This window comes from Dipodomys ordii, unplaced genomic scaffold (genome assembly GCF_000151885.1).
Source record: "Dipodomys ordii isolate 6190 unplaced genomic scaffold, Dord_2.0 Scaffold19, whole genome shotgun sequence".
Taxonomy (NCBI): domain Eukaryota; kingdom Metazoa; phylum Chordata; class Mammalia; order Rodentia; family Heteromyidae; genus Dipodomys; species Dipodomys ordii.
The window spans coordinates 12,376,380-12,389,215 of NW_012267235.1; the positions used below are offsets into that span (position 1 = coordinate 12,376,380).

Below are 12,836 nucleotides of genomic sequence, written 5' to 3' on the forward strand. Positions count from 1 at the left end.
CTGTCCCTCAGCTCTTCAGCTCAAGGCTAGCGCTCTACCACTTGAGCCCCAGCGCCACTTCCGACATTTTTTCTTTTTGCTTATGTGGTGCTGAGGAATCAAACCCAGGACCTCAGGCATGCAAGGCAAGCGCTCTACCACTGAGCCACCTTCCCAGCCCCTCTGCATCCATTTTAATAGATTTTTTTCATTTACTTTTGGTGCTGAAGATGGGATCCAGGTCACGGGCGAGGCAAGCACTCTACATCCTCAGCCTGTTTGATTGATTTGTTAACCTCCTCAATATGACCTGTGTTTTCCTGTACATCTTATATATCTTGTATATCTTTGACTGGATGCCAGATTTTGTGAATTTTACCACACCAGGTGCTGGATACTTTTGTATTCCTCTATATACTCTTGAGCTTTCTTCTAGGATACAGTAATTTGCAATCTGTCTGATCCAGTGAGTCCTGACCATCTTGAGCTCGAACTCTAAATTCTATCTCCTGGACTAGGGAAGCTGCTGGCCTCTGTCTTAATTTCCCTTCCATGTCCTGTGGCTCAAAAACTTTCTCTAAGTATAAAATGGGGCATTTTGCCAGGTGCTGGTGGCTCATACTCGTAATCCTAGCTACTCAGGAGGCTGAGATATGAGGATCACAATTCAAAGCCAGCCTGGGCCGAAAAGTCTGAGACTTCTATCTCCAATTAACTACCAGAAAACCAGCAGTGGTGCTGTGGCTCAAATGGTAGAGTGCTTGCCTTGATCTGAAGAGCTGAGGGACAGCGCCCAAGCCCAGAGTTCAAGCCCCACAGCCAACCAAAAGAAAAAAAAAGATGGAGTATTTTGGTTCATCTTATTTGTTTCCTCTTTTTCAGGAATCAATGCCTTTCCTTTGTTGATGTCCAGTGTCTTGAAAATTCTTGCTCCCTTTCTCCTACCGATACTGGGACTTGAACCTAGGGCCTCAAGCTCTTGCTTAGTTTTTTTCACTCAAGGACAGTGCTCTACCACTTGAGCCACATCCCCACTTTTGGCTTTTGGCTGATTATTTGGAGATAAGGGTCTCTTGAAATTGTCAGGCTGGGTTCTTGAACTATGATTCTCAGATCTCAACTTCCTGGGTATCTAGGATTACAGGCATGAGCCATTAGCATCCACTAGCCCTCTTTTCTTATGAAGCATGTTTAGCAAAGGGCAGGTGTGTCCCTCATCTCAGGTGTAAGAGCTTGGCTTTTCACAGAGCTGTTGTGACTATTGTGTACCGTGTGTGTATGTTATATGTACCTGTGTGTGTGTGTGTATGTGTGTGTGGTGTGTGCATGCTTGCCCATGTTCCTGTAGGTGCAGATGTATAAATGTTCTGTGTTTAACACCCCATTAATGGGGTCAAATCCATTGGCTCCTCCAGAATGCCATACTTGTTTCTTTCCTTGCCCTGTTCCTGTCCCTTGAATGTGTGGCTTCTGACACCCTTTTTCTCTGTTACAGGGCAGCCTCCTTCCCAGACCTTTCCAAAACGCCTCTGCTCCAGCTTCCATCTCAGTCTGCTCGCCCTGAGCCTCAATGTCCTGCTGCTGGTGGCCGTCTGTGTGATTGGGTCTCAAAGTGAGGTTACAGGGATGAGACAAAGATGGGGGTGGGTTATGGATAATGATGAGAGCAATGAGAGGGGAAGAGGAGGCAGCATGCTACAGGTGCTGAGTACAATAAGAAGTCAAGAATGGGAGGAAGGGGCTGGGAAGGTGGCTCAGTGGTAGAGCGCTTGCCTTGCATGCCTGAGTCCCTGGGTTCGATTCCTCAGCACCACATAAGCAAAAAGAAAAAAGCCAGAAGTGGCGTTGTGGCTCAAGTGGTAGAACGCTAGCCTTGAGCTGAAGAGCTGAGGGACAGCGCCCAGGCCCAGAGTTCAGGCCCCATGACCGGACCCAAAAAAAAAAAAATGGGATCAATAGCCAGGTGATAGTGGCTCATGCCTATAATCCTAGCTATTCAAGAGGCTGAGATCAGGGCTGGGAAGGTGGCTCAGTGGTAGAGTGCTTGCCTTGCATGCATGAGGCCCTGGGTTCGATTCCTCAGCACCACATAAGTAGAAAAAGCCAGAAGTGGGGCTGAGGCTCAAGTGGTAGAGCACTAGTCTACAGCTGAAGAGCTGAGGGACAGTGCCCAGGCCTGGAGTTCAGGCCCCATGATTGACAAAAAAATAAATAAATAAATAAATAAGGGGAAAAAAAAGAGGCTGAGATCTGAGGATCGTAGTTCAAAGCCAGCCCAGGCAGGAAAATCCATGAGACGCTTATCTCCAATTACGCATCAAACAAACCAGAAGTAGAGGCGTGGTTCAAGTGGTAGAGCACTAGCCTTGAGTAGAAAAGCTCAGGGACTGGGATTGGAGGCATGGCTCAGTTGGTAGAATGCCAGCCAATGAGCGAAAGTGTCAGGTACTGAGTTTGGGTTCTGGTTTTGTACCTAAAAAATAAATAAATAAAAGCTCAGGGACAGCACCTAGACCCGGAGTTCAAGTCTCAGGACTAACCTCTCCTCCTACCCCTCCCCCCAAAAAAGAATGGGATGGATGAAGGGGCAGTGAGGGGGAGAGTCACATGGATGGTAATGGGGGCATAGCCCCACACCCCTTCCTGTTTCACTGTCTCCTGACAAGGCACACGGCTGCAGGAAGAGCTGCGTACCCTGAAGGAAACTTTCAACAACTTCTCCTCCAGCACCCTGGTGGAGGTCCTGGCCCTGGGCTCCCATAGTGAGTGGCTGGTCGTCGTTTATCCACACAGATTTATCTGCTGGGCTCAGTGCTGTATCTACTCAGGGGCTGTGGGGATGAAGCCCAGGGCAGATGATCTAGCCCTGAGGAGCTAGCAAGACTTCTACAGGTACTGGCCCTGACTTGAAGGGCCCTGGGGACCAACTGAGGCAGGCAGGGTGAGTGCCAGCCAGAGAGAAGAGGCTGTGACCCACAGGAGGTGAGGAAGAGCACTGTGTATTTGGGGGACTGAGGACAATTCTAGGAACTGGGGTGGGGGAGGGAGTTGTGAGGGGGTCAGAGGTCAGAGAGTGGGAGCAAGTTGCAGCAAGTTGTGTGGACTGCATGGGACTGGGTTGTGTGAACACAGGGACCCAAAGAAGGAATTTCAACAGCACAGTGGCCTAAGCCCCTGCAGGTGCAGAGCAGCCTGATGGGGCTGAGGGTTCAGATGTTGACTAGGCCATGTTCCACGGGAGGCTGTGGGCTCCAAATGGCGCCCCCTAGTGTGTGAGGCTGGAGGTGGGTGCAGGAGGCTGAAGGAGGAATTTGTCTTCCTTTTTTTTTCAGAAGGCAGCATGAGCGACAAATTGACATCTCTGGAGGCCCAGCTGAAGAAACAACATCAGGACGTAACAGCAGGTCACATTTTCCTCCCGAAGCATGCGTGTGGTCTGTGTGTGAGGTGGATGTGTGTATTGTGTCTGTGATATGCGAGGTGTGCGTGTGTGGGTATTGTGTGTGTGGTGTGAGTATGGGGTGGTATTTGTGTGCAGTATGTGCTCTGGTGTTGTGGAGTTGTATGAGTGTGGTATGTATGTTGTGTGGAGTGTTATATGTGACTCATGTGCTCCATCTGAAGAGTTTAGTGTGTTTATGGTATGTGATGTGGTGTGCGTGTGGCATGCGTGCAATGTGTGTGTTAGACTTTGCCAGAAAACCACGCAGACATTTAGGCACAAAGAACAAAGAAAAGGTTCAGTGGCAGCAAGAGGACCAGCAAGACTCCTTCTCACAAGAGAGAAGTGCTATTGTCTGAGATGACCTATGTAAGCTTCAGGGGCTAGGAGGGGCTTGGAGGTGGAGACACGGTGTGGGTCTGTGGACCAGGGGCTTCATCATGGCGGGATAGGATTTATGGCTGCTGCCCAAGTGGCAGATAAGGGGCTGCAGCTGCCCAGACTGAAGGTTACTTTAAGGGGGTTGTAACTACCCCAATGGAGTGTCATCTCAAGGTAAAGAGGGGAGGAGGCCTGTTATTTGCTATCTGTACTAAATGGGCCTAGTTCTGTCTAGGAAAAGAACATGCTAAGCTGCAGGAGAGGAGGCTCCTGGGCCAACAATGTGTGTGTGTGTGTGTGTGTGTGTGTGTGATGTGGTACATGTGTTATGCTGTGTGTTGGTGTGTGGGGTGTGTTATGTGTGCATTAGGTGTGTTGTGGTACGTATTTGGTGCATGTGGTATGTTATGTATGCTGTGTTGTGTTATATGTGCTGTGGGGTGGCATAGATACAGTGTGTGTGGTGTGTGGTATATATGTTTTGGTGTGTGTTTGGTGTGTGTGGTGTGGTATGTGTTTGGTATGTGTGTTGTGGTATGTGTTTGGTGGGTGGTATGTGTGTTATGGTATGTGTGTGGTATGTGTGTTGGGGTATATGTGGCGTGGGCTGTGGTGTGGGTATACTGTATTAGATGATGTGCAGTGTGGGTGTGTGTTGTGTCTGTATGGTACGTGTTTTGTGGTGTGTGTATGGTGTGAGGTTCTGAAGCCTCCAGATGGGGTCCTGCACCTGGTCCTGGCAGGAGGGGACCCACACATCCCTCCCACTGTCCCTCTGTCCCCTAGACCACGCTACCTTGTTCCTGCACCTGAAGCACTTCCCCACGGATATGAGCTCCCTGGAGTGCAACATGGTGTTTCTCCAAAGCAACGGTAGGGACTCAGTGGCGCTGGTCCCCGTGTCTCTGTCCCGGCCACAACAGGGCCTCATCACCCTCTGGCCTGTGTCCCCTCAGGCACGAAATGTTGTCCTGTTAATTGGGTGAAATATGGAGGCAGCTGCTACTGGTTCTCGCGTGCGGGGATGAATTGGCACGAGGCCTACGCATACTGCCAGCTGGAGAATGCCCACCTGGTGGTTATCAACTCTTGGGATGAACAGGTGAGGCCCTGCTGTCTGGAGGCCAGAGGAAAACCGGAATGCTTTGAATGAGTAGGCCCAAGCAGGCTTGTTTTCCCTGCTTCTTAACCTAAAACAGAATCCAGAAGAGGAAGTGTGGCAGAGTTTGGGCAGGTACACAGTGGAGCAGCCACTGAGTCTAAGAAGTGGGAGATGGTAGCCAGGAGTTGACAGAAAGTGACAAGGAGCCAGTTGGGAGATAAACCTTGAGGGCAGGACATGGAGAGCCTGTGAATCCCAATGTTGGCCTTCAGATGTGGTTGTTGTCTGTGTCAAGGGAACAGAGTAGTGGGATTCCATTGACTGCTCTCCTGCGTGTCTGGAGCCCTGCAAGGTGCCCTTTGCCTCTCATTTCCATTGCTGCCACCAGACAGTGACCTTGAACATGGTTCACAGAGGAAGAACCAACCCATTAGAACACATAAGACATTTTGTGCCATTTTTTGTTGTTGTCGTTGGTTGTGGGGCTTGAACTCAGGGCCTGGGCGCTGTCCCTGAGCTCTTTTGCTCATGACTAGCGCTCTACCACTTTGAGGCACAGCACCACTTCCTGTTTTCTGGTGGTCTCATGGACTTTCTTGCTCAAGCTGACTTCAAAATGAGATCCTCAGATCTCAGACTCCTCAGTAGGTAGGATTCCAGGCATGGGCCACCAGCTCCTGGCTGATTTTTGTGCATTTTATTTTATTTTTTTTGCCAGTCCTGGGTCTTGAACTCAGTGCCTGGGTACTGTCCCTGAGCTTCTTTTGCTCAAGGCTAGCACTCTACCACTGGAGCCACAGCGCCACTTCCAGCTTTTTCTGTTTAGGTGGTACTGAGGAATCAAATCCAGGATTATATGCATGCTAGGCAAGCACTTTATCACTAAGTCACATTCCCAGCTCTTTTGTGCATTTTAAATTGTTATTATTAAGTAGTTGTACAAAGGAGTTACAATTCTATAAGTCAGGTTATGAGTATAATGTTTCTTGGTCAATCAGACAAGACATTTCAAAAAATTTCTTATTGTTATTGTAAAAGGTACAGTTACGTAAGTCAGGTAAAGAGTATATTTCTTTTTGGGCAATGTTACCCCTTCCTTCACTCTCTCCCAATTTTTCCCTCCCATCCTCCCCACCAACAAGTTGTATTGTTCATTTTCAATAGAGTGTCCGGTGAGTACCACTGCTAACTCGTAGTCCCTCCATTTCTGTGCCCCTTTACTCTTCTAAAGCTCAGAGATTGGGCATATCACAGTTTGAGATCTGCCCAGGAAAGAGTTTGAAATACCTTAGCCAGTAGCTGGGTGTGGTGGTACATGCCTGTCATCCCAAGATACAGGGAAAGCACAAATAGGAGGATCACAGTCTAGACTGACTGTGGCACAAAGTGAGACCCCATCTTAAAATCCCAGCACCACCACTACCATAAAAACAACAACAAAAAAAGTCAAAAGTCAATGTGATGCCATTCATAAGGTCTCCATACTCTTGTGATTTGACTCAGAAGTTCATGCTGTCAACAGCTTTGAGATTCCTAATGCTATCTTCACCCTCCATCTTTCTTTTTTTCTTTCTCCTTCCCCTCATTCTTCTAAATAGTCCCATAGTTAGAACCATATTCTGGATATAAAAAAAAATATATATATACACATATATGCATACATACATATATACATTACATTCAGATATGTATATGTCCATGAACTATGAGTATGCCTTTTAGGTCTAGCGTCCACATAAAAATGAAAACATATGAAATTTGCATTTTGTGGGCTTGGTTTATCTTGCTTGACATGTTGTTCTCCAATTCCACTCATTTTTCTAGAAGTGACTTAATTTCATTTTTCACTAGGGCTATGTGATATTCTGTGGTATACATATGTACTGATAACTATATAGTATATATATGTACTACATATGTACTATATCTTCTTTATCCACTCATCTGTGATTGGGCACCTTGGCTGATTCTGCCATTTGGTTATTGTGAGCAGCACTATTATAAACATGGATATTCAGGTATGTTTCTCCTTTAGATATATGCCCAATAGTGGTATATATCTAACAGGATATATATCTGACAGGATCATAGGTAGGTGCATTTTTAGTTTTTTGAAGAACTGACAAACTGACATACTGATTTCCATGGTGGTTGCACTAGTTTACCTCCCTACCAGTGGTGCATGGAGGCTTCCTTTTTTCTCATATGCTCACCAGCATCTGTTAATGTTTGTTTTCTTAAGGATTGTCATTCTGAATGAGAGTAGTGTTTTTTTGTTTTTGTTTTTTGTCAGTCATGGGGCTTGAACTCAGCTTAGGCGTTGTCCCTGCGCTCTTCAGCTCAAGGTGAGCGCTCTACCACTTGAGGTACAGCACCACTTCCGGTTTTCTGAGTAGTTTATTGGAGATCAGAGTCTCGTGGACTTTCCTGCCTGGGCTGGCTTTGAACTGAGATCCTCAGATCTCAGCCTCCTGAGTAACTAGGATTATAGGCGTGAGCTACCAGTGCCCTGATTAGTTTTGTTTTTATACCAGTGTGAATGTTTTAACTCAGGGCCTCAAACTCTGGCTTAGCTTTTTACTCTCAAGGCTGGTACTCTACCACTTGAGCCACATCTTCACTGTGGCTTTTTTTTGACCAATTTTTTTTTGTTTGTTTTTTTTGGTTGGTGATGGGGCCTGACTTCTGGGCCTGGGTGCTGTCCTTTAGCTCTTCAGCTCAAGGCTAGCACTCTACCATTTGAACCATAGCTCCACTTCCAGCTTTTCTGCTTATGTGGTGCTGAGGACTTGAACCCAGTGCCACATGAATGCAAGGCAAGCACTCTACCACTAAGCCACCTTCCCAGCCTTTTTTTTTTTTTTTGTCAGTCATGGGGCTTGAACTCTAGGCTTGGGCACTATCCCTCAGCTCTTTAGCTCAAGTCGAGCGCTCTACTGCTTGAGCCACAGCACCACTTCTGGTTTTCTAGTGGTTTATTGGAGATAAGAGTCTCATGGACTTTCCTTCCCCGGGCTGGCTTTGAATCGTGATCCTCAGATCTCATCCCCCTGAGTAGCTAGGATTACAGGTGTGAGCCACGGGCGCCCGGCTCCTTTTTTTGACCATTGGAAATAGGTGTCTCACAGATTTGTCTGCATGGGCTGACTCTGAACCACATTTCTCAGATCTCAGTCTCCTGAGTAGCTTGATTTACAGGTGTGAATGTCTTTCTGCCCAGCATTTAGATTTCTTTTGACAGTATGACCATTTTAAGAAAATTGATTCAAGTCCTCATGTTTGCTAAGCAAACTAGTTCCTCCCCTCCCTCCCCCACCTCTTCCTATAGATTTCAAGCTAGTCTCAAACTCCTGGTGTCAAGTGATCTTCCCACTTCAGGCTTCTGAGTAACTGGAATGATTTTTCTGTTAAAAGGTGAATGTATTCATTTAACATTTATCTTTAGTAGACATGTTTAATATTAGTCCTATTTATTTTTATTTTATTTTATTTTTTGTCAGTCATGGAGCTTGAACTCTGGGCCTGGTGCCGTTCCTGAGCTTTTTTAGTCAAGCCTAGTGCTTGACCACTTTGAGCCACAGCATCACTTTTGGTTTTCTGGTGGTTAATTGGAGATAAGAGTCTCAGACTTTTCTGCATGGAATAGCTTTGAAATGTGATCCTCAGATCTCAGCCTCCTGAGTAGCTAGGATTACAAACATGAACCACTGGCACCCAGCAGTCCTGTTTATTTTTAAGGGTTTTATGCTTCTTTTGCTTTCTCACATTTACTTTGTTTTCTCCTCTATTGTATTTTAGAATAGTGGCAGTTCACTCTTAGTTTTACTAGTGATTACTTTTATAACTTTAAATGGTAACTGAAATTTTTTGGCTTCAGAAACCAGAAGTTTATATAACTCTTCATTTGAAAGATGAGAAAATCTGCTGGATGTAGCTCAAGTGGTAGAGTGTGGAATGATTTTTATGATGATTTTCTTTTTGTTACTCTTATGAAAATGGGTGTCATTCTTCCTTTCCTGTTACTCATCCAGGAAGTGAGAAAGAATGATCCTGAATGATTTTTCTCTGCTCATCTGAGACTTCTTTACTCAGTCTTTGATCCAGAGACCTGAGGATTGATAATCTATATATTTACTTCAGTGATTCTATTTCTTTGTTGATAAGAAGAGGCCACTGAGAAGGCAGTGAATAGATTACTTTGTGTCTAGGTCTCTTCTTCCCAATTCTGTCAACCCTCTGAACATGAGGAGCAACTTCACCAAACCCTGGGGTTGCCTCTTCATCAACAGGATACTGTGCAATGTACTAGAACTGATCCAGCCCTTGAACGAGGTGATCAATTACAACCTTGGTTGTGTCTCTAAGGAATGAAAATGGAATTAGGTGATTTGTCTTCCAATTTAACCTTTTTTTTACACACTGTTGAGAGGATTGTTAGGGTAAATGTCCAAAAAACTAGGCTGATCACATAATTCCTTTGCAGCATTGCCAAGCATGGTGATTTAAGTCTTTTGGGATAGCCATCTCTGTCAAAGGGGCTCTAGATTCTGCTGGATGTACTCAAGTGGTAGAGTGGGGACCTGTTTATTAAGTTCAGAGACATTTTCACCCATGCCCTTGCCAGTGGGCTAGCACCCTCAAACTCATCCATTCATCATAGACCTGCTAGACCCTGTTGCCAGGTCATATTGGGTTCTACCCTGTGAGTCCAAGCTCAGAAGCTTGAGGACTGGCAAACCTCAGGAAATGACAGCCACACAGAGCAAGGTCAACCAGGGGCAGATGGATCTGGAAGGGGAGTGAACTCAAGATTATTTATGGGTTCTGGGATATGTGGGAGCAGCAGGAGCTGAGAATCCAAGTGTTGGAAGCTGTAGATAGAAGACAAGAAGAGGACCAGAGTCAGAGTAGCAGTCAAAAATGGGTGAAATGTCAGCTAGGCCTAGAAACAGTGTGGTAGGTAGGAATTAGATGCTGGATTGGCTCTCTGCATTCTATTACCTTGCAAAGTGACAATCACTATGACAATCAACTTAGAGGACTTTTGAGGATTAAATGAGATAATTTTTTGTGCTGGTTTTGGGGCTTGAACTCAGTCAGGGTCTGGGAGTTACCCCTGAGATTTTTTTTCTCAAGGTTAATACTCTACTGCTGGAGCAACAGCTCTACTTCTGCTGTTCTGGGGGTTAATTAGAGATAAGAGTCTCATGGACTCTCCTGCCTGGGCTGACTTCAAACCATGACCCTTAGATCTCAGCCTCCTGAGTAGCTAGGATTACAGGCATGAGCTGGTGCCTGCCTCCTAAATGAGGTCATTTTTGTAAAGCACTTTATGCAAAGTTTGTCCTAGAAAATGTCCATTAAATAGCCATGGGGATATCCAACTTGAGATTTCCCTTCTCTTCAAAGAGTCCACTTTTACAAATGGGTCTTTCTTTCAACTTTTGCTTTTAAATAAACTTACTTTCTTTACATTAAAATAAATAAAACAAAACACTCAACAGGGCTGGGAAGGTGGCTTAGTGGGAGAGTGCTTGCCTAGCATGCATGAAACCCTAGGTTCGATTCCTCAGCACCACCTAAACAGAAAAAGCTGGAGGTGGTGCTATAGCTCAAGTGGTAGAACGCTAGTCTTAAGTACAGAGACGCTCAGGGACAGAGCCCAGGCCCTGAGTTCAAGCCCCAGGACTGGCAAAAAGCACTCAACAGCTATTGTTATAGAGGAAGAACAAGGAAACCCTTCCTGGGGAGGGAGGGATGTCTTAGCTTGGGGAAGATCAGGCTGAGGAAGCAGAAGGAGGCACACCTGCACAGATACATCATGATTGTACAAGACATTTCTGGAATCTAGCAACTTCTTCCCACATGTTTTTCCAGAGATTCATTGTGGAACACATGAGCCCCTTTCACACCTGGATAGGTCTCTCTGACATACAGGGCCCGTGGAAATGGGTGGATGGAACCAACTATGAGCACAACTACCAGTAAGTGGCTTCCCTGTATCCCTTCCCAGTTGACTTTTCACCCCAACACACAAATCCCTTAGGGGCCAACTTCCCCAACGTTCCCTCTCCGACTCTCTACCTTGATGGTCCCACTGAGCGATCCGTGCCTTTTGGGGGGATTAGCAGATTGGATTGGTGGGAGACGGTGAGGGGAGAGCCTGAGCTTTGTCCTGTCTTCTTAGGCACTGGGGTATGGCTCAGCCAGATAACTGGCAGGGCCACGAGGTGGGCGCAGGAGATGACTGTGCGGTAGTCTTGGCAAATGGCTTCTGGAACGACAAATTCTGTGCAGAGCTGTACCACTGGGCCTGTGAGATGAAACATAATATCACCGTGTAGGAGCCCGGCTTCAGTGTCTCCCATTGGTACCCCCAGCCCCTGCCCCGGCCCACTTCTGCATCAATCTAGCTTCTCCATGGAGGAGGATTGTGAAGAACAGAAGACAAATGGAGTCCCAGGCATGGGGAAGAGGAGTTGAGGAGAAATAGGCAGTGGGTGCTGGGAAGGCTGAGATCCCTCCTCACACCACAATGTGTTGTAATTAGTCTCATGCTCACCCTTCTCAATGGAGTAGAGAAAAGAAGACACAAATACTTGCAACTGTGTGGCTTGGTTATTTGGGACTGGGACATGAAGGGGACAAAGAAGGCCAGACAGAAGGGCTGGAGGAGGAGGGAGACAAGGAGTAACCCTGTAGCCTTGCAGCTTGGCAAACACCACCAGTGGGATTGTGGAGGGTTAGGGAGGAGAGGAGAGAGGCTAGGACCAGAAATGGCTCAGTGACAGTTATGAGGGGAAGTTAGAGGCCATCCAGGTGCTCTTTCCTTTCCCTGCATTTGGGGACAAACCTCAACCTCCAGGGAAGATGTGTGTGAAGAACAGAAGGTTTGCTCAGATCCCTGTCCACCATTTCCAGCCTGGCTGGTCCATTTGAATTCCAAAGACATTATCTCCAACACAGGTTATCTCCATCAGTTTCTGCAGTGGGTGGCCTTAGAAAGACCTTTAAACAATTATATTTTAAGGTGGGTTTTTTTTTGCCATTTTTGAGATATTAGGGATTGAACTGAAGACCTTACACAAGCCAGTTTCTCTATTATCTACCTGTCTGTCTGTCTGTCTGTCTGTCTATCTATATCTATTATCTATCTTTCATCCCTCTCTATCATCTACATATCTCTTGTTAGTATTGAGGTCTGAACTGAAGGTCTTGCACTTGCTAGGCAATTTTTTTTTTGTGCCCGTCCTGAGGCTTGAACTCAGGGCCTGGGTACTGTCCCTGAGCTTCTTTTGCTCAAGGCTAGCAGTCCACCACTTGAACCATAGTGCCACTTCCAGCTTTTTGGTACTGAAGACTCAAACCCAGGGCTTCATGCATGCTTGGTAAGCATTCTACCACTAAGCCACATTCCCAGCCATAGGCAAAAATTTAAAACTGTGAAGTTATATATGATGTTAGTAAAAAAAAAAGGTTGTTCATAGACACACATATGTGCACATGCATGCACATACCCCAGTGTCTTTTCTTCCTTTTCTCTCCTCAGTGTTATATATTTCTGGATATCTTCTCAGAATGTTTCCTGCATAAATGCAATACTCTGTAGAATCATGTAGCTCTTTTTCTCCACTGTACAATGTCTTATGATCATTTTTCTAATCAATGCCATTGCCCAAAAGGGTTTTACTTCATTGAATTTTAAAGCCATAGAGAATTTCAAAGTATAGATGTACCACCCAATATTTAGCCACGCTCTGTGATGGGCAAATAGTTTCTGTTTTTGTTTTTGCCAGTTCTGGGGCTTGAACTCAAGGGTCTGAGTACTGTCCCTAAGCTTTTGTGCTCAAGGCTAGTGTACTACCACCTGAACCACAGCTTCATTTCTGGCTTTTTGTGGTTAATTGGACATGAATTTCATGGATTTTCCTG

General features: G+C 45.9%; 1 protein-coding gene across 2 annotated transcripts in view; it reads left to right on the top strand.

Moving 5' to 3' along the window:
• The window catches only part of Asgr2 (asialoglycoprotein receptor 2), a 13,777-nt gene extending 2,357 nt beyond the window's left edge, over window positions 1–11,420 (top strand). For both annotated transcript variants that reach the window (XM_013013272.1, XM_013013273.1), the window contains exons 2-8: window positions 1,475–1,591; window positions 2,646–2,741; window positions 3,312–3,383; window positions 4,589–4,675; window positions 4,759–4,904; window positions 10,782–10,888; window positions 11,092–11,420. In XM_013013272.1, the coding sequence (XP_012868726.1) occupies window positions 1,475–1,591; window positions 2,646–2,741; window positions 3,312–3,383; window positions 4,589–4,675; window positions 4,759–4,904; window positions 10,782–10,888; window positions 11,092–11,248 (782 nt within the window). In that variant the 3' untranslated portion in view covers window positions 11,249–11,420. The remainder of the gene's footprint in view (window positions 1–1,474; window positions 1,592–2,645; window positions 2,742–3,311; window positions 3,384–4,588; window positions 4,676–4,758; window positions 4,905–10,781; window positions 10,889–11,091) is intronic.
• The last annotated feature ends 1,416 nt before the right edge of the window (window positions 11,421–12,836 follow it).